The 23,277-nt window shown below is 41.8% G+C and overlaps 5 protein-coding genes and 1 long non-coding RNA gene across 10 annotated transcripts; 3 read left to right on the top strand and 3 right to left on the bottom strand.

Moving 5' to 3' along the window:
- The first annotated feature begins 15 nt into the window (after positions 1 to 15).
- Positions 16 to 2,255, top strand: Prat (Phosphoribosylamidotransferase). 2 transcript variants are annotated; one of them, XM_018019487.2, is made up of 2 exons: positions 16 to 134; positions 189 to 2,255. In XM_018019487.2, exon 2 carries the CDS (start codon positions 269 to 271, stop codon positions 1,889 to 1,891), a length of 1,623 nt encoding a protein of 540 aa, XP_017874976.1. In that variant the 5' UTR covers positions 16 to 134; positions 189 to 268; the 3' UTR covers positions 1,892 to 2,255. The 2 variants fall into 2 exon arrangements, with proteins under 2 accessions (XP_017874976.1, XP_017874978.1); XM_018019489.2 differs by having other exon boundaries at positions 61 to 188; positions 260 to 2,255.
- LOC149270290 (uncharacterized) lies at positions 2,178 to 3,749 on the bottom strand. Its single transcript, XR_016268626.1, has 2 exons — positions 3,487 to 3,749; positions 2,178 to 3,427 (listed from the first exon to the last, which is right to left on the bottom strand). It is a non-coding gene; the product is annotated as an uncharacterized LOC149270290 (long non-coding RNA).
- Positions 3,750 to 3,833: 84 nt separating this feature from the next.
- EMC1 (ER membrane protein complex subunit 1) lies at positions 3,834 to 7,808 on the top strand. 2 transcript variants are annotated; one of them, XM_089462641.1, is made up of 12 exons: positions 3,834 to 4,088; positions 4,145 to 4,787; positions 4,842 to 4,988; positions 5,051 to 5,363; positions 5,433 to 5,453; positions 5,567 to 5,901; positions 5,963 to 6,157; positions 6,220 to 6,297; positions 6,364 to 6,565; positions 6,622 to 6,774; positions 6,839 to 7,009; positions 7,081 to 7,808. In XM_089462641.1, the coding sequence occupies exons 1-12, from the start codon at positions 3,979 to 3,981 to the stop codon at positions 7,473 to 7,475; spliced, it is 2,763 nt and encodes a 920-aa protein (XP_089318767.1). In that variant the 5' UTR covers positions 3,834 to 3,978; the 3' UTR covers positions 7,476 to 7,808. The 2 variants fall into 2 exon arrangements, with proteins under 2 accessions (XP_089318767.1, XP_017874455.1); XM_018018966.2 differs by lacking the exon at positions 5,433 to 5,453.
- Positions 7,809 to 8,156: 348 nt separating this feature from the next.
- On the top strand, positions 8,157 to 21,219 carry mRpS9 (mitochondrial ribosomal protein S9). The gene is made up of 7 exons (XM_018018970.2): positions 8,157 to 8,316; positions 8,403 to 8,621; positions 8,681 to 8,854; positions 8,914 to 8,999; positions 9,062 to 9,422; positions 20,808 to 20,970; positions 21,050 to 21,219. Exons 1-7 carry the CDS (start codon positions 8,221 to 8,223, stop codon positions 21,139 to 21,141), a joined length of 1,191 nt encoding a protein of 396 aa, XP_017874459.1. The 5' UTR covers positions 8,157 to 8,220; the 3' UTR covers positions 21,142 to 21,219.
- Positions 9,629 to 18,888, bottom strand: wtrw (ankyrin repeat domain 61 water witch). Of its 3 annotated transcripts, none has more exons than XM_089462639.1 (4): positions 18,640 to 18,888; positions 15,691 to 16,117; positions 11,646 to 12,990; positions 9,629 to 11,581 (listed from the first exon to the last, which is right to left on the bottom strand). In XM_089462639.1, exons 2-4 carry the CDS (start codon positions 15,807 to 15,809, stop codon positions 10,085 to 10,087), a joined length of 2,961 nt encoding a protein of 986 aa, XP_089318765.1. In that variant the 5' UTR covers positions 15,810 to 16,117; positions 18,640 to 18,888; the 3' UTR covers positions 9,629 to 10,084. The 3 variants fall into 3 exon arrangements, with proteins under 3 accessions (XP_089318765.1, XP_089318766.1, XP_017874454.1); XM_089462640.1 differs by lacking the exon at positions 18,640 to 18,888 and adding an exon at positions 16,183 to 16,625; XM_018018965.2 differs by lacking the exons at positions 15,691 to 16,117; positions 18,640 to 18,888 and adding an exon at positions 14,345 to 14,817.
- ArgRS-m (arginyl-tRNA synthetase, mitochondrial) lies at positions 20,507 to 23,196 on the bottom strand. Its single transcript, XM_018018969.2, has 4 exons — positions 23,091 to 23,196; positions 21,872 to 23,030; positions 21,452 to 21,818; positions 20,507 to 21,379 (listed from the first exon to the last, which is right to left on the bottom strand). The coding sequence occupies exons 1-4, from the start codon at positions 23,154 to 23,156 to the stop codon at positions 21,226 to 21,228; spliced, it is 1,746 nt and encodes a 581-aa protein (XP_017874458.2). The 5' UTR covers positions 23,157 to 23,196; the 3' UTR covers positions 20,507 to 21,225.
- Positions 23,197 to 23,277: the final 81 nt, after the last annotated feature.

Genomic DNA, 23,277 nt, shown 5'->3' with positions numbered 1-23,277 from the left:
AAGCATTTAAACTGAAACTATCCGTTATTACTTACTGACTTACAGGTCATATGAGACCAATTGGAAATATCGATATTATAGATGTAACCGCTATCGATAGTGTCATCGATCTTAGGCTTATGTCAATGATCGCGGTAAGTTTTTGTCGCGAAGATTTATGTATATAAAACCATTGCATAAATCAACAGGTAAAGCAGATCAAAGTCTTGCATTAGCTAAGCTGGTTAACAATCACTTCATTCCACACTGTGATAAGCAGTTCAACAACATGTTAAGCAGCAACAACGTGTCGACGCCGCAGCAACAACAGCAGCAGCATGTGCGCATTGAGGGTCATGATCAACAGGTGGTGGCTACGTCGTCGGCTGCAACGCTGTCCATTGCTGAAAGTAAGGAATTAACCGGTTTAACGCATGAATGCGGAGTCTTTGGTGCGATCGCCTGTGGCGACTGGCCCACCCAGATAGATATTGCTCACGTAATATGTTTGGGCTTAGTAGCTCTGCAGCATCGTGGACAGGAGTCGGCTGGCATAGCAACAAGCGAGGGAAAATGCTCCAAGAACTTCAATGTTCACAAGGGCATGGGCATGATCAGCACCCTGTTTAACGACGACTCGATGAAGAAGCTGCGAGGCAACTTGGGCATTGGCCATACACGCTACTCCACTGCTGGTGCATCGGAAGTGGTCAACTGTCAGCCATTTGTCGTGCATACGGCACATGGCGCCATGGCGCTGGCCCACAACGGCGAGCTGGTCAACAATGAATCTCTGCGCCGCGAAGTGTTGGGTCGTGGTGTCGGCTTGTCCACACACAGTGATAGTGAATTGATAGCTCAATCTCTATGCTGCGCGCCGGAGGGCGTGTCTGAGCATGACGGACCCAACTGGCCGGCACGCATCAGGCACTTTATGATGTTTGCCCCATTGTCCTATTCGCTGGTCATTATGCTGAAGGACAAGATCTATGCCGTACGAGATACGTATGGAAATCGGCCGCTATGCATTGGCAAAATTGTACCCATTAACTCTGGCCATGCGGGCAACAGCACTGAAACTCCAGCTGATGGTTGGGTGGTGTCAAGCGAGAGCTGCGGCTTCTTGTCTATTGGCGCCCGCTATGAGCGTGAAGTGGAGCCCGGCGAAATTGTGGAGCTGACGCGCAAGGGCTATCGGACCGTGGACATTGTGGAGCGTCCAGATTTTAAGCGAATGGCCTTTTGCATCTTCGAGTACGTCTACTTCGCCCGAAGCGACAGCATCTTTGAGGGACAAATGGTGTACTCGGTCCGCTTGGAGTGCGGACGTCAGCTCTGGCGCGAGGCACCAGTTGATGCTGATATTGTGAGCTCAGTGCCAGAGTCAGGGACTGCGGCAGCTCATGGTTATGCCCGGGAGTCTAATCTGGAGTTTGCTGAGGTTCTGTGTCGAAACCGCTATGTGGGACGCACGTTCATTCAACCCTCGACTCGCTTGCGGCAGCTGGGCGTTGCCAAGAAATTTGGAGCACTGTCTGAGAATGTAGCCGGCAAGCGACTGGTACTAATAGACGACTCAATTGTGCGCGGCAATACAATCGGCCCCATTATCAAGCTGCTGCGTGACGCTGGGGCTTTGGAGGTGCACATTCGCATAGCCAGCCCCCCGCTCCAATATCCCTGCTACATGGGCATCAACATACCCACGCGCGAAGAGCTTATCGCCAACAAGTTAAACGCCAAGCAACTGGCCCGTCATGTGGGCGCCGACAGTCTGGCCTACCTGAGTGTAGCTGGCTTGGTCCAGACAGTTCAGCGCAAGCATGTGGCATCTGGCAAGCCAACAGGTCATTGCACTGCCTGCCTAACTGGCGAATATCCTGGCGGATTGCCTGACGAGCTGAGCTGGTGAACATTCCCAGTATAAAAAAATGAAAACTTTGCAGTATAAAGCCAACGAGCGCTCAATATTACTGTCACAAAATATGTAGTTGCATTTAACGCCTCACTTGTGAAGCACGTATCCATTTCAATTTTCTCCATTTTCTATATAGTAATTATTAAGCTCAAATTATACATTTTATACTAAATTAGACATACGTATGTAGTAGCTTTTCAGTGAAAAGCACTTTTTCCCTACAAATATGACAATTATTGTACAAAAGGAATAGCCACCAATATTGCCACCGAATGGCCAATTATTATACATTGTTACCATTTATTGTTTAGCTTCATAAATTATGAATGCCAATAATAAAAGACATTTAGCACAAGAATATCGACTGCAACTTTATAATTCAAATCAAGGTGCTCTGCAAATTCCACGCATCGGTGCAAATCTGGATCAGCACAGATAAAAACAGATATGATCTTTGATGTTGGCGGTAACATTGAAACTCTATATAACGTCAAGTATCGCTGATTCCGTTGATTAAATTCAAGACTTCCAGTTTCTCAATCTTGTACTTGATTTTTTTAATATTCATATATTTCATATGCATATTTTATAATCCTATTGTATATATGTATTATACCAAAAATCGAATTTATATTAAATACACATGAACCTACATTTAAAATTTGACGACTCTAGCTCTAAAGATGTAGGAGATATAATTTCATAGCCGATTTTCGATAGGGTTTTAAATCGATAAAAATACCGGGATAAGTTATCGATGCTTGGCGATAAATTCCATATCCGCGCTATAAACGGGCATTTAAAAAAATTTCACGTTTCTAGCTCTTATATCTTCTGAAATCGACGCGCTCAAATTTCATTTTCCTGCTGGAAAATCCAATGGTCACCGTAATAATCCTCTCCAAGTAGCACTAAAACAGATTCTAGCAACATAATTTTGTGCATGCGTTATATCTATGCGTTATAAAACATATTGAAGTCTTTCCATTATAGCAGCCCATATAATTATAGACCCTCCATGAACATTTCTGCATACGTGGATTTTTTGGGGATTTTTTTGGGGCTCGCACATCGCGATAATAACGTTGGTAGCCATCAGGACCATCTAAATTGAACTTTTTCTTATCACTAAAAATTATATTTCTCCACTCAGTGTCCCATAATTTGTATTTGTTGGCCTTGGCAATAGCTCCGGTTTCATATGAAACCTTTTCCGAGCTCTTCAAAATTTGTTGTACACGTCTCGTGGACATCGGCAGAGACAAAAAGAACCCCTAACCATAGAACAGAACGTATCTGAGATGCACTGATATTTTCTTTAACCGCTAGATTTTTTATTCTTCTCTGTTGTCAACCACGACGACCCGAGCGGAGCCTTTTTCCATGATTTTCTGGATCTTTGAGTAAACTTTCTACAGTATTTTTATTTCTGCCAATATCCTCTGCAATTTTGCGGATGAAAATCCCCATATCACAGTGCCACAATTCTACTACGCTCTTCATCAGATAAACGGACAGATTTAGGCATTTCTTTAAAAAAAATAAATCAACTAAAAATGCTTCAGTTACTAAATTCAGTCAAAACTCACTTTTATTTAATTTTATAGTTTAAACACCACAAATGAATTCAAACTAAATTGTCCCAGCAACATTTTGCACTGAAAAACTCAACTTCAGCTTCAAAAATAAACATAACGGGAAAACCCTACGGTATTTTTTCGTACTTTGTTTGGTCAACGCTCAAGCATACTACAGCCGGAAAATAAATAGGGAATAGGGATAACGAAAAATAGTTTTTTGTGAAATGTACAATGTTTTAAGTTTTTGTCCGAGTAACTATATATGCACACCGATTTCCGATAGCACAAACCAGTGCTGAGCAACGTCTGTAACAACTATTGATAACGATACAAGTAGATAATTGCAGCCCTGTAAAAATTGTCGTCTCATCCCCCTTTTACTATGACGGAAAACACAAATTACTGACGTTTTCATTAATTTATAACTTAAAAACGTGTCGGTCACTGCACAATTCGTGCCTAATACATTTTAAAGGAGGTTTCACAGCGAACCGCACGCAAATGGATTTCCTAAAGTCTTCAGCCGGTACGCTAATTTCTTTGCTCTCGTTGCTGCTGCTGTTGAGCACCTGCTCTGGGCTGTACGAGGACCAGATTAAAAAATTCGACTGGCAAGTGACACAAATATTGAACATTGACCATTGACTAAGATTTTGCCCATAAACAGGAGAAGCGTGCATGTGGGCAGTCTAAAGCATGCTTACGTGGATCTTAACCATTTTCAGCCGCGTGTGCTATTAAGTACACACGAGCAAGTGATTGGATCATTATGCCCAAAGACCGGTGAGATTATCTGGCGACAGGTGTTAGAGAAGAAGCCGCGAGGTGATATAAAGCTGCTACAGGTAAGCGGTTTCGCTGACGATAGCAGTGACACGGCGGCTGCCCCCATGGGCTCGCATTTGGGCTTTGACATGATGACCGTGCAGGGCCACGCACCAGCGCTTGTGCGAGGCTGGAATACGAATATTGGCACAATCGAATGGGAATGGTCCATAATGCCGTTGAATACAGAGAGGGCACAGGACGCCGTCTGGTTCTACAGTAATTCTGTGCTGTATCATGTGGTGCCTGCATGGCGTAGTCACATTGAGGTCACCTCATATTTTGCGACGTCCGGACACACAACAGGCAGCACAAGCAAGATTATGGCTGCTTGGATAAATCCAGAGAGTTGTTTGCTCAGTGGCTCGTTTTATGTTTGCCTGGATGGCAAGCAGCTCATCAGCTTGGATTTATTAGCCAAGAGCACGCAAGTGATTGCCACATCTCTGGGATCCGAACCGAGCAGCAAAATCCAGGATTTACCGGTAAGTTTTAGTAAAATAAATAAACCTGAATTATTTAAAACAATATATTTGCAGGGCTTAAATGGTGCGTTGATTGTAGATAAAAAACTCGTCAGTGTTAACAAGGATCAGGCTGTGTGTCCAGATCTTTCAAGCGATAGCTTTATTGTCGGCAGCTTTAACAGGCGCAAAGTTATTGCCTATGCCGATTTGATAAATAATGTAAGTAACATTTAGACAACAAAAAAATCTTCAAGGTTTTTATAAATTGGGCTTTTTTTTAGATGCTTAATATTAATGCCGTTTATTTGGACGACTGCAGTCCCGTGCCTGAACTGCATTTAAGTGTAGCATTTGCTGACCACTATGGATCTCCTAGTCTTCGATCATTTGACTGTAAATCCACTCGCAATAGCGATGGAAAAAATTGTCTGTTTCTGCTTTCCACCAGCGCCGAGTCCATTGTTGCTGTACAACAAGGACGTGTACGTTGGGCGCGTGAGGAATCCTTGGCGAATGTTATTGATACGCAGTTCCTAGACTTACCCTTAGCGGATTCGGAAGGAACGCTGGAAAATGAAATGAAGGGCAAAGCAGGTAAGCCTCTAGTCTTTCGCTGTCATTAAACAAAATACGATTCATATATTTTATCAATGCTTGCCAAAGTGGATTCAAACAATTTAAAGCGTAAGTTGCTCAAGTCTTAACTGTGCTTCACATTACTAGCACACCCATTCATGTGTCTTGAATATATTTAAAATATATATGATTTTGCTAAAGTTATTTTCTTGATACCCTAGGTGACATTGCCACTGCTTTTATGCGTCGCATTACCACACAAGCGATACAAATTAAGAGCCTATTCTTGCATGTCATTGGGCTGGGTCCTCCACCAACGGACACGCAACGTGCTGGACTTGTCCGCGATTCCTTTGGACTGCATAAGATGCTGGTATTGCTGACACGCTCAGGAAAAATCTTTGGCATTGACAATATAGCCGGCAAACATCACTGGCAACTCTATTTACCCAATGTGGCGGGCTTCGAAAATTCCGAGCAGATGCGTCTGATTGTGCAGCGAAGCTCCAAGCACTTCCCCTTGCAGCCTCTGTGCGCTATTGTAGCTAAATCTGTAGTGAGTTTAAATGTACATTTTACATTTTTCGAGAAACATATTAATTGTAACCTCCTTTTAGGAAAATGGCAATGGTGTATTGTTTCGGTTTAATCCCATCACAGGACAGGCTTCCGAGGGTGGGCTACTCCAACTAAACTATAAAATCAAGCAGTTGGCACTGCTACCCGAAACAGAGGAAGATTATGTTAAAGGTGTTTTAATATTGGATGGCGCCAATAAAGTTCATGTGGAGCCTAAACATGCGACGCCATTGGTAAATACAAATTTAACATGCTCTGAATGTGACTTAACCCGCATTCATCTTAATCATTACAGGCGCATGGTTTGTATTTGTACACGGCTGATTTAAAAACTGCTGAGCTCGAGGGCTACTATGTGAAATATGCGGGCGGTGTAAGTAAAAAAAAAAAAAAAAACGATACTGGCGTGTTAGATACTCATTAACTTCTATTCCTCTAGGAGCTGTCAGCTTTACCGATTTGGAATGTTCGTCTGGGCGGTCACAATTCGGAACAACAAATCATAAGCGTTGCTAGCAAAAATCCTATTGAGCACGTGCACTCCCAGGGCCGTGTACTGGGCGATCGTTCAGTGCTCTATAAGTACATTAATCCTAACCTAGTTGCCTTCGTTACACAGGCTCCAGATGCCACTCACAAATGTAGGTCAGCTCAAGCGAAAAATAACTCAATTTTAATTATTTTTCTTTATATACAGCTGTGCTCAATATGTATTTAATTGATGTTGTGTCCGGATCAGTCATCTTCTCGATGACGCATCGGAAGGTGCGCGCGCCGCTGCACATTGTGCACTCCGAGAACTGGCTAGCCTACTCTTACTTCAACGACAAAGTGCGACGCACTGAAATCAGTAAGGCATACTAATGCGAAATGATTGTCATAGGCTTATTGAAAATATTGCTTTTTTACTACAGCTACTATTGAACTATATGAGGGCAGTGCGCAGGCCAACAACAGCGTTTGGAGTTCCTTGCAGGCACCGTCCATGCCGCTCGTGGAGCGTCAGTCTTATATCATACCCACAATAGTGGAAGCCATGCGCGAGACAATCACCGAACGTGGCATCACCAACAAGCATGTCCTAAGTAAGACGGCATTTTATTTTATTATCTATATCAGAATATTTCATTCAATTATATTTTATGTACTCATATAGTTGGTACTGCTAGTGGTGGCATTGTAGAAATGCCCTGGCATTTGCTGGATCCACGTCGTCCAATATCATCCACAACTCAGGGACGTGAAGAAGGTGCCATTCCCTATATACCTGAGCTGCCTTTGCCAACTGAGAATTACATCAACTATAATCAAACAGTTGCACGTTTGCGTAATATCTATACCGCTCCCAGCGGCTTGGAGAGTACCTGTCTAGTCGTAGCCACGGGCTTAGATATATTTGTTACGCGTGTTGCGCCTTCAAAAACGTTTGATTTATTGAAGGAGGATTTCGACTATATATTAATTTCTATAGTACTGGTCGTGCTAACTTCGGGTTCTTTGATCGTTAGGCATTTAGCGTCTCGTAAGCTGCTCAAACAGGCGTGGAAATAGAAGTGGCCCTATTATGAATATGTAATTGCTTTATATAAATTGTACTACGACCAAAAATAATAACAAGAAGAAATGTGGAGTAGACGGCAGAGAACAAATTGTAGTAGCTGCATTTTACCTAATAATGCAATTGATAACAATTTTTTTCTCTAAGCTTAGGCAATTATTTATAATTAAATATATATAGCGTACAAACAAGTAATTAGCTGTTGAAAAAGTTCTCATTGCATTATTTTTTCGTTTTGTGTTTACTTTCCATAGTTAAAAATATCAGCATTGAAATTGTGTTTTTCAAATTAGTCAATAAAAAACATTTGTAAGGACAATGGTAAATTAATGATTTTTACTTACACTATAACGCCAAATGAATTACAGCAAACACGTGTGAAAGATAATCAAGTGCAATAATAACTATGTATATTGAAGTAAAAACTGTTTTGTTTTTTTTTAGATGTCTATTTATGCATCTGTAATTAAAAACCCATTTAAATTTATCTTTCAAATGCACTCTGAATATCTTAATACGAGTAATTTCATGTTGATAAGATTTTGATTGTTTTTTATATTAATACTATAATTACTTATGCCGAAAAATGTTTTTGTTTTTGTTTTAAATTTGGCGCATATTCAATTGAAATTTTAGTGCTGCCAACCGTTTTTTTGGGCCACTTCTCAACACAGATGGTGCAAAACAGCTGATTTGTGTCTTCCTCTTCCTGCCTTACCGTGCGCTAAGACAAAAATAATGTCGCTGCGTGTTTTAAGTGTAAACTTATTAAAAAATAACAGAAATTTCATTCAGAATGCTGTTAGAAACAGTAAAGGACCCGGTGTCCAAGCGGTAAGCGAATCCTTCCCCTAAAATTTACAATTGCATCAATTTAGGTTGAATCAACAACTCGCTTGTTCGTTTGCATAACATTTCAGCTAGCGCTGGCGCCGTACGCTACACAGGTGACTGTCCAGGCCACACCGGCTGCTGTGCAAAAGCAAAAGGTGAGCAAAGCCATGAAAGCCTATCTGGAGCGGGCTAAGGAGCACGACGACTTTATGAAAACTCAAGACTTGGAGTTTCAAATTGGGAAACGGCATTTGGCAAATATGATGGGCGCTGACGCAGAAACCTTTACACAAGAAGACATTGATGTGAGTACATATATTAATTAACAGATGAGTTGCAGTTAATAACAAAATATCGCTTTCAGGAAGCCATCGCGTATCTCTTTCCCTCCGGTCTGTTTGACAAGCGTGCGCGTCCCGCCATGCGATCGCCTGAAGAAGTATTTCCAGCACGTAAGGCAGCCGAATTCGATGAGACGGGTCGCCCCTTTCACAGCATGTTCTACACGGGCAAGCCGAACTTTTTCCAGCTGCTACACGTACGTCTTAGTTTGTTTATTATAAAAATATGCTAACCTCAGGCAATACTCTTTTATAGGACATTGTTGAGGAAACGAACAAGCTGTATGACCTTGAAGAGCGCATGTTGAGGCGTGGAAACAAGCCAGATGAAAACCAAAAGCTGTAAGTAACAATAATTAATTCATACACAACACTTGAACCTCACGTAAACCTTATTTTCAAAGCGAAACGGCTGGCTTTCAGCTACTGCCGAAGGATCAACTGGAGCGAGTGCTTGTCGAGCACATTGCGGACATTGAATACCAGAACTTTACTAATGCCATGGATCGTTTAATTTCCTTACCATATTCGTACAAAAGCAAAGCATTTATTGAGCGCTATTTAAAACCCCTGATTGATCAATCAAAGCAACTGGAGGTGCCCAAGCCAAAGATCGATGACCAGGGTCGCCAGTACATAACGACCTACGAGTGCCTGCGCAAAACGGCGCGTGCCGACGTCACTGTCCGTCTGCCCGGCACAGGAAAAATAACTATCAATGGCCAGGATATCTCGTACTTCAGTAGTGAAGAGTGCAAGGAACAGGTAAGTCCAATTTGCAATTATACTTCTTGAAACCGTAGAAACTGTTTGTCTTAGCACCGAATAATCAAATTAGTCAAGGGAGCTCGAAGCTTATTCGGTTTTAGTATATTTAGCTAATAATTTATATGGGGCAGCTGTAATATTGATTGGAAATCCACATATTCTTAATTCGCAACAGTCTGTCCTTCCATAGAAACAAATCAAAATTTAGTCCGAGAGATATTTAATACAATAGATGTATCGATATTTTATTATTAATATTAAAAAATATATAACTTTCAGAATTATTCATTATTTAAACGCTCTTCTTACGACAACGCCAAACAATAAAGACACAGCCTAAAACCAGACACAGACAAAAACAAACCTGCCAGCTTCTCACCTCTAAGACCTATCAACTAGCTTTTATTTATATATCTGTATATATATTGTAGGTTAAATACATATATTGTATAGTATAGAGCTAAATAGCATTATTAGGTAGAGCGTTAGACGCTGCAGTAATCAATACGCTAACTACAATATAATATCAACAATTTTCGGGCTCTTGGGCGCAATGGTTTACACACTCAAGAAGTGTCTACGGGCTAAGAATTTTATGATTCGTATGTTTAGAAAAGATAATAATAATAGCAATAATAGTAAATGGCATCATGCAGCAGTTATTTACGGAGTTGTTGTTTCTGTTGGTTGGAGATGACGATCAGCAGCTTGTCAATCACTTTGCTGGCCTGCTGCTGCTGCGATATGAGCACCTGCTTCAATTCTTGAATCTCCTGCGTGAGAAACTCAATGCGATCCGCATTGTCGTCAATTTTACTGGTCAGCGCTGTTAGTTGTGTGGATTCGGGATCAGGATCGGGCAACACGTACGCTGTGTTCACACAGCCGCTGTTGTTGTACTTGTTTTTGTATGATAGATAATTTTCGGCCGGATTTTTGGAGGAGATTGTGTGACCAAAGTGCTTACGCATTTTGCCCACCTCGTAGGCCTTCATAAGTATGTCGCGCGGCAATCGCTTTTCGCTGGGATTCAAGGGCTTCACGCACAGCACCACGCGATAGGCCTGCGGTGAGACGAGCGCTGTATAGTGGAGCAGGTTTCGCAACCATGTGGGCAAATAGCCATTAAACAATGCCGACTCAATGTAGCTAATGAGCTTCGTTTGTCGCACCAGTTTCGAGAGTCCGGCTGTCTTCTTGAGGCCTTGTATGTCGTGCACCGCAATGCCCACCAGCAAATTCATCAGAATGATCGTCACGAACAGCAGAAAGAGCACGAACGTAATCTGAGCGCTGACCTCCAGCAGAAAGGGCGGATCCTTGCCGTCCGGATCGTTGATTAATAGCGACAGATCTTGTTCCCCAATCATCATCACCAGCACTGTGATAAATCCCATAAACGGGTTGGCGAATGACGACGACGATGGAAAGATAACGCAAAAACTAATTGTGAATCCAATCAGCATGCACGAATAGGCCATGAATAGCTTGGCGAACTCGCCCTGCACCCGCGTATACATGGCCACGTAGACATCGAACACGGGCAGCTGCCCAATCATCAGCATCAAATTGGTCCAGCCGAGCAGTACGGCAAATGCGCCAATGTGATTCTGGAAGGTGTACGTCTGTTTCGTGTAGATGTAAGAGATGACGAAGACGCTGGTGATGACAAACCACTCCATAATGTTCTCCACTTGCGTCACATAGTGTCGAAACGAGGAGTAGCCCGTAATCCCGTAGAGCTTTCGAAATATCTCAACTATTGTAATCGCCACGAGCACCCACCACTGCATTTCCATGACAAACGGATTATTGCGCAGCATATCGCCCAGTATGGACTGCTTCTGGCAGAGCTCCTGCGCCTGGATCGTCGTGTTGTCGTCCTTGCTGCCGTTGTAACAGTTGTGCGCCAGTGCAGTCAGCACGTAGAGCGTCAAGAAGAGCACAAAGCTGAAGCAGAAGATCAGGCGTCCGATGTAGTACTTTCGTATTTTGCCCCACTTGATGTACAGAAAGGAGGAGCATAGCGGATGCTCCAGTATCTCCTTCTGCCCCTCATCCACGAATGTGTTCAAGTAGCTGATTTCGCGTGGATGACAATGCTGCAGCAGCTGGCGAAAGTCCAGCTCCAGCTCCACCTCACGATTGACGGGATCCTGTTCAGGCACAACAACAAATAAATGATTAGCAGTTGGGATCTTCCATTGTAAATCTACTCACCTGTGAATGATGCAGGGTAATGGCCGCATCAAGTTTCTGACGAATCATAGCCACCGAGGCGGGTGTCTTCCGCGTGATGACGTTTAAAGCAGATGTGCCCTTCTTAGATTTCGTTGTGACATCGGCGCCATGGTAAATGAGCATCTCGACGCACTGGACGAGTCCGTCGAGGGCGGCCAAGTGGAGAGCGGTGAAGCCATAGATATCCTTATGGTTGACATTGGCGCCCCACTGGATGAGTGTCTCCATGATATCATAGGCATTCTCGGACTTGCCAACGGCCGCATGCAGCGGCGTCCTATGATCAAAGTCCTCAGCGTTTGCGTCCGCATTGCCATTGCGCAGCAGCGACTCCACGCACTCCAGGCTAGAAGTTCGCGCAGCCAGATGGAGTGGGGTGAAGCCGCGATGATTTTTTAGCTTGGCATCAGCACCTTTGGAGAGCAACAAATCGACACACTCCACGTTGCCCTCATCGGCTGCCAGATGCAGAGCGGTCGACTCCTTTTCGCGAATGCAGATGCGGACATTGGCGTCGGCATTGGGTGCATTCAGCAGCGCCTCCAAGCACTGCAGGTGGCCCAGATCTGCGGCCAGGTGTATGGCGTTGGTGCCATTGGGCTTCAGCGAATTGACGTCGGCTCCCTCGCCAATGAACAGCTGCAAGCACTCAAGTGCATTGGAGCGAACGGCGCAGTGGAGCAGACTCTCCTCGCAGTTGGGCTTGTTGGTGTCTTTGGTGATGAGGGCTCCACTGTTGATGAGGAACTTGGCTGCCTCAACGGCATTGCCGAACGCGGCGCAGTGCAGTGGAGTGTAGCACTTGGGCTGCAAGTTGACATTGATGCCCTTGGCCACGAGAAGATTCAGTGTGGCCAAACATCCACTGAACGCACTCAAATGCAATGCTGAAATTCCGTTCTGGTCATAAAAGTGCAGATCGGCGCCAGCCTTTAAGAGACCCTCGAGCAGATCCCAGCGCTTGAGAAAAGCCGCCCACAAGTAACACAGATTCTTCTCGAGCTTGGAAGCTGTTTCGAAATGTGCGCCGATGCTCTCGGCCACCACATTACCCTGTTCGATGTCCTCAAACAAACGCACCCGGCCAGCGGCACTCTTCATCTGATCGATCAGACTAATCCTCAGCGTGTCATTGCAGATCTGCACGCTCAGCTCGCTAGTTGGCTCCTCAAAGCTATCGTACATGCTCGGCGCACTCTCCGCCGGCGGCGATGGTCCACACTCCATGTATTCAAATTCACCAGTTGTCGGATACTGAGCTTCGATCATGGCGTCAGTGTTATTGCGCCATCGCACCATTAGATTGGGTGGAATCGATTTGAAACTATTTCAAGTACAACGAGAAGAATTCTTATTATTATTAGTTGTTGCTGTCTTTTTTCTTTTTTCTTTTTTGTTATTCATCTATTAAATGAGTATAACAGACTTTAATGTACTTTGCAAATCAAGCATTCACAGGCTAACTTCTTGAATCATATAATAGCATTTACGCCTTAAATTAGAGAGGATGATGTGAATCATTCTAATTGTGTTTCCCATCCTCAGAACATATAAAAAAGCTGATCTGTTTATCCTGTTTATTTTCCGATTTCGAAATACCCTCTAATATTTTTGAGTAGTTTAGAGAGAATGGTAATGCGGAAATGATGTATGAAATGAAATACAGCTAGCAAACTTTAGGGAATGCGGGACGTGGAATCGAGAAAGAGCTCGAAGGTCGTTAAAGAGCTATAACCCATACTATCAATATGAAAGGAAAATTAATGTAAAATTTAATTTTGACACTGCTATTAAACTCAAGCAAAAGCAATAATATTCAATTTTCTCTGAATTCAATTATGATTTAACAATTTAATTTTTTTTTTCGGATATAGCTCTTTAAATATGTTTTATCATATTTGCGCATCTTTTTTTTTTTTTTTTTTTTTTTTTGTATATAGTATATATTGTATATAGATGTAAGTTTTGGTCTGAATATTAAACAGAGAAAGTCTGACTGCAATTAAGTACAAGCCAGCCCCAACTTGAGCACAGTATTTTTAATATTTTTTTTTTCACAATTTCAATATTCTCCTAAATTTATTAACTCTTTGAGAACTAAATCAGTTTATTTGCAAGTGTATTGAAGTTTCGTTATCATGCTCAGTTTTCTGAAATTTGTTTGTTTTTATTTGTTTAGACATTTTTCACATATTTCTTATTTTGTTTTTATTATTGTTTTGAATGACACTGAATGTGCGACCGCTGCACGTTTGCTGACTGAGGCATGCACAATGGAGGAGAAGCGGTTTATCAGCATAATAAATATGTTAAGTTATGCAAAAGCGCGGAGTTAGCATATACTAACTACTATTTATACATGTAATATTTTGCTGTATTTATGTATATGTATGCATAATTAATGCACTATGTTAAATGTTTTCCACGCTTGCCAGGAACTGCAGCACAGCTGCAGCAATTGCCGCCGGTTTAGACTGTTGCGATTTATCGCGATTCCAATTGCAGTTGCTGTAGATAATTTCGAATGCAGATTTGCATAATTTCAGGTAGCAATCACATTGAATCCAGGGACGCATATTCTAAGTCCGTCATTGTTCTGCACTTAGCTGCTTATGTGTGAGAGTGTGTGTGGGTGTATTCATGTGTGTGCGAGTGTGTGTGTGTGTGTGTGTACGTACACCGTTTGCAGCCATGTCCACGGATGATGCCAATTCGCTAATGAACTATTTTCAATTTCTAATTTCATTTCCAAAATGCGATCGCACGGTTACACACACATAGGAGAGCCCGGGCTGTCCACTGACTGAGTGACCCATCTACAGACCGATCCGATAGACAGGCAGACAATAAGACAGCCAGAGACGGGCCAAGTGGCTAACAATGGTTGCCTTTTGTGCCGCTTGTATAATTTGTGTCTAACGGGCGGAAAAATGCAAAAATGTTGTGTGAAAACGCGAATTTTTCACTTCCGTTTCGTTGGCGCTGTTGTTGTTGTTATTGTTGTTTTTGCTCTAGCTGTTGTTTTTATTATGACTGACGAACTACGAACTGCAAACGCGTTTTTGTCGAATATGTTTTTTTTTAGCCAGCGACTAAAACGCGACCGCCTGCATTGTTGTTTCAATTCCGACTGATGGAAAGCGTTAAGCAGCGCTCAGTGCCAGCTAGTCGATCGGGCTTGAAATGCCAAATACACACACGCACACTTACACACACACACACACAAACACATTGGTGAGAGAGTAAAGAGCTGCGAGAGCGATTGCCAAAAAAGCAAAAACAAAAAAAAAAATACACATCAAAACTAGCTTCCACGAAAAAGCGAGAGAGACGAGCGGGAGTGGGAGTTGGACTGGGTTGGAGTGACTGAGACAGCAGCGCGAAGACTGGAATGTTACACAGTCTGCGACAGCGGCTGGCACCATAGCAATTTGATGAGATTGAGTTATAGAAGAGACTAAAAGAAAAACTTGCAGGTGGGATTTCTTTGACTAATCAATGCTCTACGCAGTAATTCATATTTGCTTTGTTTAATCAGGTGTAAAAACACCTTGAGCCTTTATATAATAACAAAAAAAAAAAAACAATATTGATTATGCAAACTTAAAGCTTCGGCCAACTTCGAATGGTACCTTTGACAATTGATGCTAATTTAATTTATTTTACCAATTATAAGATCGCTGCTGTTCGCCAGCGATGCGCAATCTCAATTTTAATGTGATGTGATTTTCATGAGCTCGCAAGCGTGGGAATAATGTAGATGATGATCTAGAGAGCTATTTGCTGTCATTGTTGAATGGTTAAATTCTTCTCGAACCTGCACCGGCTAACTGTAAACTCGTATATTTATCGTCGTTGTCTGGGCCCCACCCAAAAGTGATCCTGTCATGTTTTTTTCCTTCACTCTCACTTTCGATTTTGGGCTTTTATTTTATGAGGGGCGTTTATCTTCGTTATGCACACGTTTTGGGTAAAATAACCGAATGGGCTAAATGCTGGCCTCTGGGGCACAACTGGCACTTACCGGTTATTCGCATTATTTTCATTGAGCGGCTGCTCCACTTCGGTCTTGGTTACGACGCTGATCGAACGTGTCATACGACGCGGCTTCGTACTGCCCTCCTTGTAGCCCAGATTCTCCATGGTGACCACGAAAGCAACGAACAGACCTTGCTAGCTGGCTTCTCTCGTTCCACTTGCAGTTGGAGTTGTTGCTACTGCAGTTGCTCTCTTCACTGTTGTTGTTGTTGTTGCTGTTTGCAATTAAAATGCGCAAATATGCGTAGATATTCAAAAACCCAATCGTCTGGCTTGCTGCACTTGCGCACGTTGCAAATAATCCAACCGAAAACTTTCCAATATCAGCAGCAAAAATTTATAGACCAGTTTCTTGATATTGGACACTGGCTGATATTGAGTTTTGATTAAGCTCTTGTTTGGATTCGATTCAGCTGCAATAAAGCAATAAGAGGAGAATGTTTATGTTATTTGAGTCTTAGCTGAGAGTTATTTGCACCTTGATTTGTGTGTGATCCCATGCGAAACTGGATCACTATTAATTCGCGTTTACTTTCGTTGCCAGCCCAAACGCATAATCTGCACAAACGCTAATCAAATATTAACTCTGGCGTCACTTTGTGCTGCTTCTGACTTTCCCTGCGATCGTTTTCCTTTTGGACTCGTTATAGATTTCTGCGCACCCCGAATGCGACAATCTCAACTGGGACTTATCTAAGCATTCATCTCGTTTGACGCAGCGATAAGGCCGACCATATAAACAGAATCATCAGCATCATGGGGCACAAAGCAACTTTTGGTTTTTATTGTTATCGGGTTGAGATTTATCAGTTGGCGCTACTGTTTATATGAACTAAACGGAACAGGGGCGGGGTTTCTCATAGGGTCTAGTTCAATGTCTTGTGGAAGCTTTTATATTTTGAACAGAATAAAAACCAGCTGTTGAATAGACTTTAAAAGAGTCTTTACAATCCAATGTTGAAAATTTTCGACTCGTCTGGTTTACCATAATCTTGAATTGCACTTTGAGGCTAATCCTGCTATACCTGATCTATGAGTCCTCCATAGCTGACGACTAAAATATTTATACTCTTAACTTCGATTTCTCAAGAGACTTGAACTGTTATCCAGAAGCTATATCTAAGTAAGTCTTAGAGTAACATTTTACTAATATATGGTGAGTTGCTCTATCCTCTCTAGAAATGTCATAACACAAGTTCTCTACTCCCACATCTCCCTTCGTATTGTGTACTCTACGAAATGATTGCTTCTCCGTTTATTTCTATCCTCATTTTGTTTGCTCACATTATTTACAATTTATGTCAACGTTCATTTTTTGAGTAAATTCCATTAAATATCATTCGGCTGTGCTTCAGGTACGATTCGGTGTGAAACGTAATTTGTGTTCTCTAGCTCAAGTCTATATATAGCGAAACAGTAAATTAAAATTTAACTACTCTTTAGAAGGGAAACTTGGCTTGAGCATCTGAAGTGTCAAGGAACTGGGACTATTTAGGCACGCCTAAGTAAAGCTCATTTAGTTTTTATTTAGACATGTTCATTGTGCGGTGATTTATTCTATTTAATTTATTTGCTTGTTTAATAGCACTTGCAGCTCACAGCTCTCTACCCATTGCGCAATTTAATCGTTGCTGATGTAAAAACTTTTCAAAGACAATTACGTGAAACCGTTTAATGAGTTTTCGCTTTGTAATTGCAAGGAAAAAAAACAGTTAAAAGTCAGTCATTTGAATATAACACCGTTGTCTGTTGGTTAACTAATTAAATTCTAAGTTATTATTCCATCTTTTTGAAACATTTCTGTGAATTTCAAACCTGTTTAATAAATACTATATATCAAATAAGGCTACGAAAAAACTGAACAAATCCAGCCTGGAAACAAGTCATAAAACGAACTTTCTTCATTCGCACCAAACGGAACATATGAGCTGAGTTATTGGCGAATTTGGTGGTCAATCAGATAATGGAACGTAAAAAACCTCTTTAATGATTATGCGCACAAATTAATGAAGTTCTCTGAACGAGAGGCCATAGATGAAGTAGAAAAACCAGTTTGCAGCTCTCAGGCTTAAATTCCATTGGCTAGTTGAAAGTTTTTTGCGCCAACAAATAATATTTGTTTACATGACTTGCTATAAATCTAAGTAAAACTTTATATTTCTCTATGCTTGTTATAATAAGATTCTAAAAAAGAGTTTCTTGCAATTCATATATAAATTCATTTATATATTATGCACATTCTTCATTAAGAAGAGAGCGAACTGAACGCTTTGAACTGAGCCGGAAGCGCCATTTGTAATTTACCGTTTAGCTGCAACGATGCAACGTCATTTTGAAAACTGCGCCGCCCCAAAGCAACCCTGCGAACATTTCGCGTCGGTTCTTTTAATAGTAGATTACTCGTTCCTTTATTTGAATCGGCTCGGCTCGGCTTCGTTCGTTTCGTTCGGCTAGCGTTGATTCAATTATAATTGAAACTAATTTGAATTTGTACGGTTGAAAGCCTTTGGGGCACGGGAGGCGCTACGGCGCTACGAAGAGCAAGTTGTTTTGCCCATTGGAAAGGCATAGCGTTTGCGAGATGAGCTGTATTTTTGCATTGCTTTCAGAGTGCCCTTGAACCTGAGACGCCCCGCTGCCCCCAAGCTGTGCACTCAAATGCGTTGATGTAATTGAATATCTCCAAATTAAAGGATAATACAACTGATGATTGCAACACAAAACTGCAATATAATACTGAAGCGAGATAAAGACAACGATTTTCGTATGAGTAAAATTAGCTGTAATCCACTTTCATTCGTGAGTCTTAAAAACAGCATTCAATTAGTTGACGGTAAAAGATTTTGTAGTTTCTCGGAGTAGAACGTAAAGCTCGCAAATATAAAATATTAAAACAAAATCTCTTTGAGCTAGGAATATTGTTAACGTCAATTACCAAAAAAGGAAATGATACAGTTTTTCAATACGATTGCGAATTTTCTTCACGTTTTAATTGATTTACTGATTTGCCTTAAAAGTGGCTTGGCCAAGGCCGCTCGACTTGCATCAGGCGCAACATTTTCTATTTTCCAAAGGTATAAACAACACTGAAGATCGGGTGCTCGATTTCGCGATATATAATTTTTCCGCGACTTGAGGCGCGACTTGAGCAGCGAGAATTGACTGATAAAAAGAACTGCGCCGAAATGATAATGCGGACCAAGACAAGTTTCGTTGTAGATGCGAATGTGGGAGGTGGTTGAGCATATCCAACTTGAGACAAGTGAGCGCGCGCCAATGAGGCTGAATGTACATTTAGTATATATACTATATTTATATACATATACATATAGCTCCACATGCTGTCAACAGTATCATCATCATCATGTCAGATAGTTACACATACACGCGCTATGCACAGCGCTCATTGTTTGGGGGAAAAGCGCAAAGCGAGGAGCTTTTCGAACCCTCCAGAGAATCAGCTATAAAATTCATTTAAATCATAATAAAATGTGACGCGAGATTTCTTTAAGCGCCGGTTCAAAGTGTCTTTTATGCCGGCTAGCCAGAATTTTCATTCTCTTCAAATATTTACATAGACATTATTTTTTTTGTTTTAGTTATTTTTTTTTTTGGTAACCTGTTTATTATGAGGTTGTCTCTGTCTCTCTATTCGCTGAGTAGTTTGATATTTTGGAACTTACTTTAATTGACAGTATAATTAATCTTTTGCGCAATTGTTGCTAAAGCGGATTATTTGTTGTTGCGTGAAGTCATATGACAAATTGTTTAAACAAATTAAAGATACACAAACAAATCAAAATAAATTTTGTCAAGTCTTCAATGATTGATTGTGTTTATTTTGTTGTTGGGTTTTTTCTTTTTTTTCGCGTTCTTTTTTTTATTTTATTCATTGTCCGCTTTTGCCAAATTTGTGATCTCTGCTTTGTTTATGTCTTTTATTATGTATTTTTATTGTTTATTCGTTTTTAATCATAACGTTTATTGTTTGTGTGCTGTAGACCATATGGATTTTTTGTGGACGCTATCCAAGCTCGTTGACTTTGCTTTCCCACGCATTCATAAAATTGTCAAAAAATAAAAAAGAGGTTAACATTATATAAATTTATTTAGATATTGGGAACCGGCCCACACTTGAATTTTAATTCGGACGTCTGACCGTATTAATTTGCCTATTTATATACCATGGATTAGTTGTTAATAGATCTATACTATGAAATTATTATATTTCGAATTGAGTTTGAGTATGCATGCGGTAGCTAATTGCTTCCTAATACATAATTTATAACACGTTTTAGCCAGTTTCTTTGCTGTATTTTTGTAAAACAGTGAATAGACTGTTAAAGAAAAATAACAGCACATGTAAAGGAACTGTTAAGAGTATGGAAATATGCAAATAGGGCAGTAATTATCACCTCACAACTGTGAGGTAATCATAGGCCTTACGTAAACAAGCAAAAGTGATCTAGCAGGAAGAGCTCGGCTAAACTACAAGTCTCCAGCTCTTATAAATATGGGCCTTCGCAGTGCGCCAAATCGATTCGGCTGTTCATTACAATAAAACAAAAGTCATTGTAAATTCCTAGTACACTATTTGGTAAAAAATGCCGACGTTACACATTATGAAACCTAACAGTAATACTAATATCGCTAAAATAGTAAACAATCAAAACTAAGGCGTCTACTCGGTTAAAAGGCTATGAAATATCTAAGGAGTAATTTAACAGGTATTGGGTTACTCTCACTTAAAAGATAATTATTTTCTCTTTTCTTGATAGCTAATATTAGAAACATGCAGGCAGTTAATTGCTTTAGACCCGAGTGTGCAATAATTTGTTGCAGCTTTGGGCATTGGCTCAAAGCCATTTAATTCGGGTAACGATTTTGTCATTATTTCTAAATATCCATTGTTGTTATTTTAGTGCAGGAAATACTCTCGCAGTTTTATTTTTCTTTACATACGCTAAAATACAATGCAGCGAATACGTAGATCCAGTTGAGCAGTTCCACATGCACATACATATAGACAATAGCCGCCTCGAGCGCTCTGAACTTGACTTCTAACACGATTACATTTTATTATATATATATTTTTTTTTGCAGTTACTCTTTCCTCTGAACTACAGCGAAATGCTGGGCAAAGTTGATGTGGAGGCCAATGTGGAGGGCGGCGGTCCATCCGGTCAGGCGGGCGCCATTCGTTGGGGCATCGCCATGAGTTTGCGCAGCTTTGTTGATCAAGAGATGATTGAGTCAATGCGTTTAGGTAAGTGCAACTGCCGGCTAAAAAGCATTTAATTATCACTAATTACTTTTACATATCTACTATGTATTTATCCATGTAGCCGGCTTGTTGACACGTGACTATCGCCGGCGGGAGCGCAAGAAGTACGGACAGGAAGGCGCACGTCGCAAGTACACGTGGAAGAAGCGCTAAGCGGCGAACTACAAAGCGACGCTGTATTTCTACTCCTCAAATTTTCAATAAAAAAACTACATTATATTATATAGAAAATTTCTACTACATTTGGTTTAGAGGCTTCAGACCCAGCAGTTGCATGCCTTGCTGCAAAGTTCGCTTGGCCGCACGGAAGAGGAGAAGACGTTGCGATTGCTTATCTGGACACTTCTCTTGCTTCACAGGCAATCGTTTCAGTGCGCGACTCGTTGCATTGCTGTAATTGTTTGACAGTGAAGATTAAAGATTAGTTTAGGGCTCATTAATTTGCTCGGCGACAATCACGCACCACAAACCAAACAGATAGTTGACTAATACATGGGCCTCCAGCTGCTCCTTGGCCTGCCAGACACATTGGTCAAAGCGTGCCAGCTCGTAAAGCACAGCCAGCGCATCTGATGGCTCTTCAGTTAAATGCTGCCAGCTGGGCTTTATTTCCGCCAGCTCAATGTCTCCGAAACGCTCTAGAAGATTGCGCAGGCGGCAGTGCGTGTATTGTAGCTTAATGCCTGTATCACCATTAACCTGCAGTGCCTGCTGCCAGCTAAACTCATGATCCCTCTGCCGGCGCTGCTTCAGCACGTTCACAAGCACAGCCGACACCCCCAGAATATCGCAAACGTGTTCATCATTAAGTGTGCTATTAGCTTTAGTGGCTGCAAGTGGAGATTGAATGACAAAAGTGTCGACAAAATAATTTCACACTTACTTGCGCTCGCGAAGCGCTTCTCCCTCATCACGTCACGTGCCTCGTTGAGCACATCACGGAGAAATACGGCTTTGCCTTGACGGGTGCTCATGCCACGAATGCGTCCGAACTTCACATGCTGCAGCTTGTCTTTCAAGCTTGCGTCTAGCGCTGTTGCCGTACTAAATAGGGCATTGAAATGATCTGCCTGACCATTATCGACAACATAGAGCATGCGCGTGAACTGCAGACGCCTCTGGCGTTCCAACAATGCTGCAATATCACGCGCCAGGTACAAGGTAGATCCATCGCTCTTTATGACAGGAACACGACGCTCATTCACAACAACGATCTCACGACCATCGTGCTCTCTTTGTAGCAGCCCCGCTGAACGTAGCTGCGTGAGGACATCTCCGATGTCTCGTTGTGAGTACTGCGACTCCCACTCGTAGCTATCGAAATGCACTCCCAGACGATCGTACATGCCTGTGAGCTCGTCTATGGTGTATTGCCGATATTTCTGCCATTCGCTAGACAGAGTTGGATCTGTGTTCGCTTCCAGCGATGTGAACAGTTCACGAGCTCGTTGAGCTAGTTGTGGATCCTCTGCGGCGGCTTTATTGGCCATGACATACGCGTTGTATAGCGTCTCAATTGGTGCCTCACGTATTCGATCATCGCTAATGCTCCCCAGTTGGACGCCAAGTGCCAGCAAGCCAAACTGGGTGCCCCAATCGCCCAGATAGTTAAGACGCGTCGTACGGTAACCTAAATGCTGATAAAGATTGGCCAGCACATTACCTATGATTGTGGACCGCAGATGCCCCACATGGAAGGGCTTTGCTATATTGGGTGAGCTATACTCGACAACAACGTGCTCCTCCTGAAAGGCTGACGCCTTTGGTACGACTGAATCTGCCTGAAGAAGATGTGCTGCAAATGCATCTGGTTGAATCTGGAATTCCACTTTGGCCGCATTGCGACCGTTTCGGGGCACCACACGCACTTCTTCAATAAATGTGGTATCAAACTGTTGTCTTTTTACCGAGTCCAACAATTCATTTTCATGTTGTGCAACATCAGCCGGCAAAATCCACTGAAGCAGCGGTCGTGTAGCGGCACTGTTCTGCACTTTAGAAGGCACTTCCAACGCATAATAAATATTTTTCAGTTGTGGCAGCTGTTTTAAATATAGAATTAAATTGTACATATGCTTCAATAATTTATTTCAGTTAATTACCTGCTCACAAATTGCGCGCCGTATCCCGCTGGACATATTATTTATTGCACAGGGTGGCAGTGCCATAGGCAGTGTTGCAAAGTTGCGTGCAGATATAGTACCCACACACTGTGCGACAGACATTCATTTTGCCGGTATATGTGGGCATATGTATGCATAATAAAGACATTGCAGTAACGCTTGTTTT

The sequence above is a fragment of the Drosophila arizonae genome, chromosome 2 (genome assembly GCF_054131065.1).
Source record: "Drosophila arizonae isolate 15081-1271.41 chromosome 2, UAZ_ARI_1.0, whole genome shotgun sequence".
Lineage (NCBI taxonomy): Eukaryota > Metazoa > Arthropoda > Insecta > Diptera > Drosophilidae > Drosophila > Drosophila arizonae.
The sequence above is the reverse complement of the archived record's forward strand: the minus strand, read 5'-3'. Positions and strand labels throughout refer to the sequence as shown.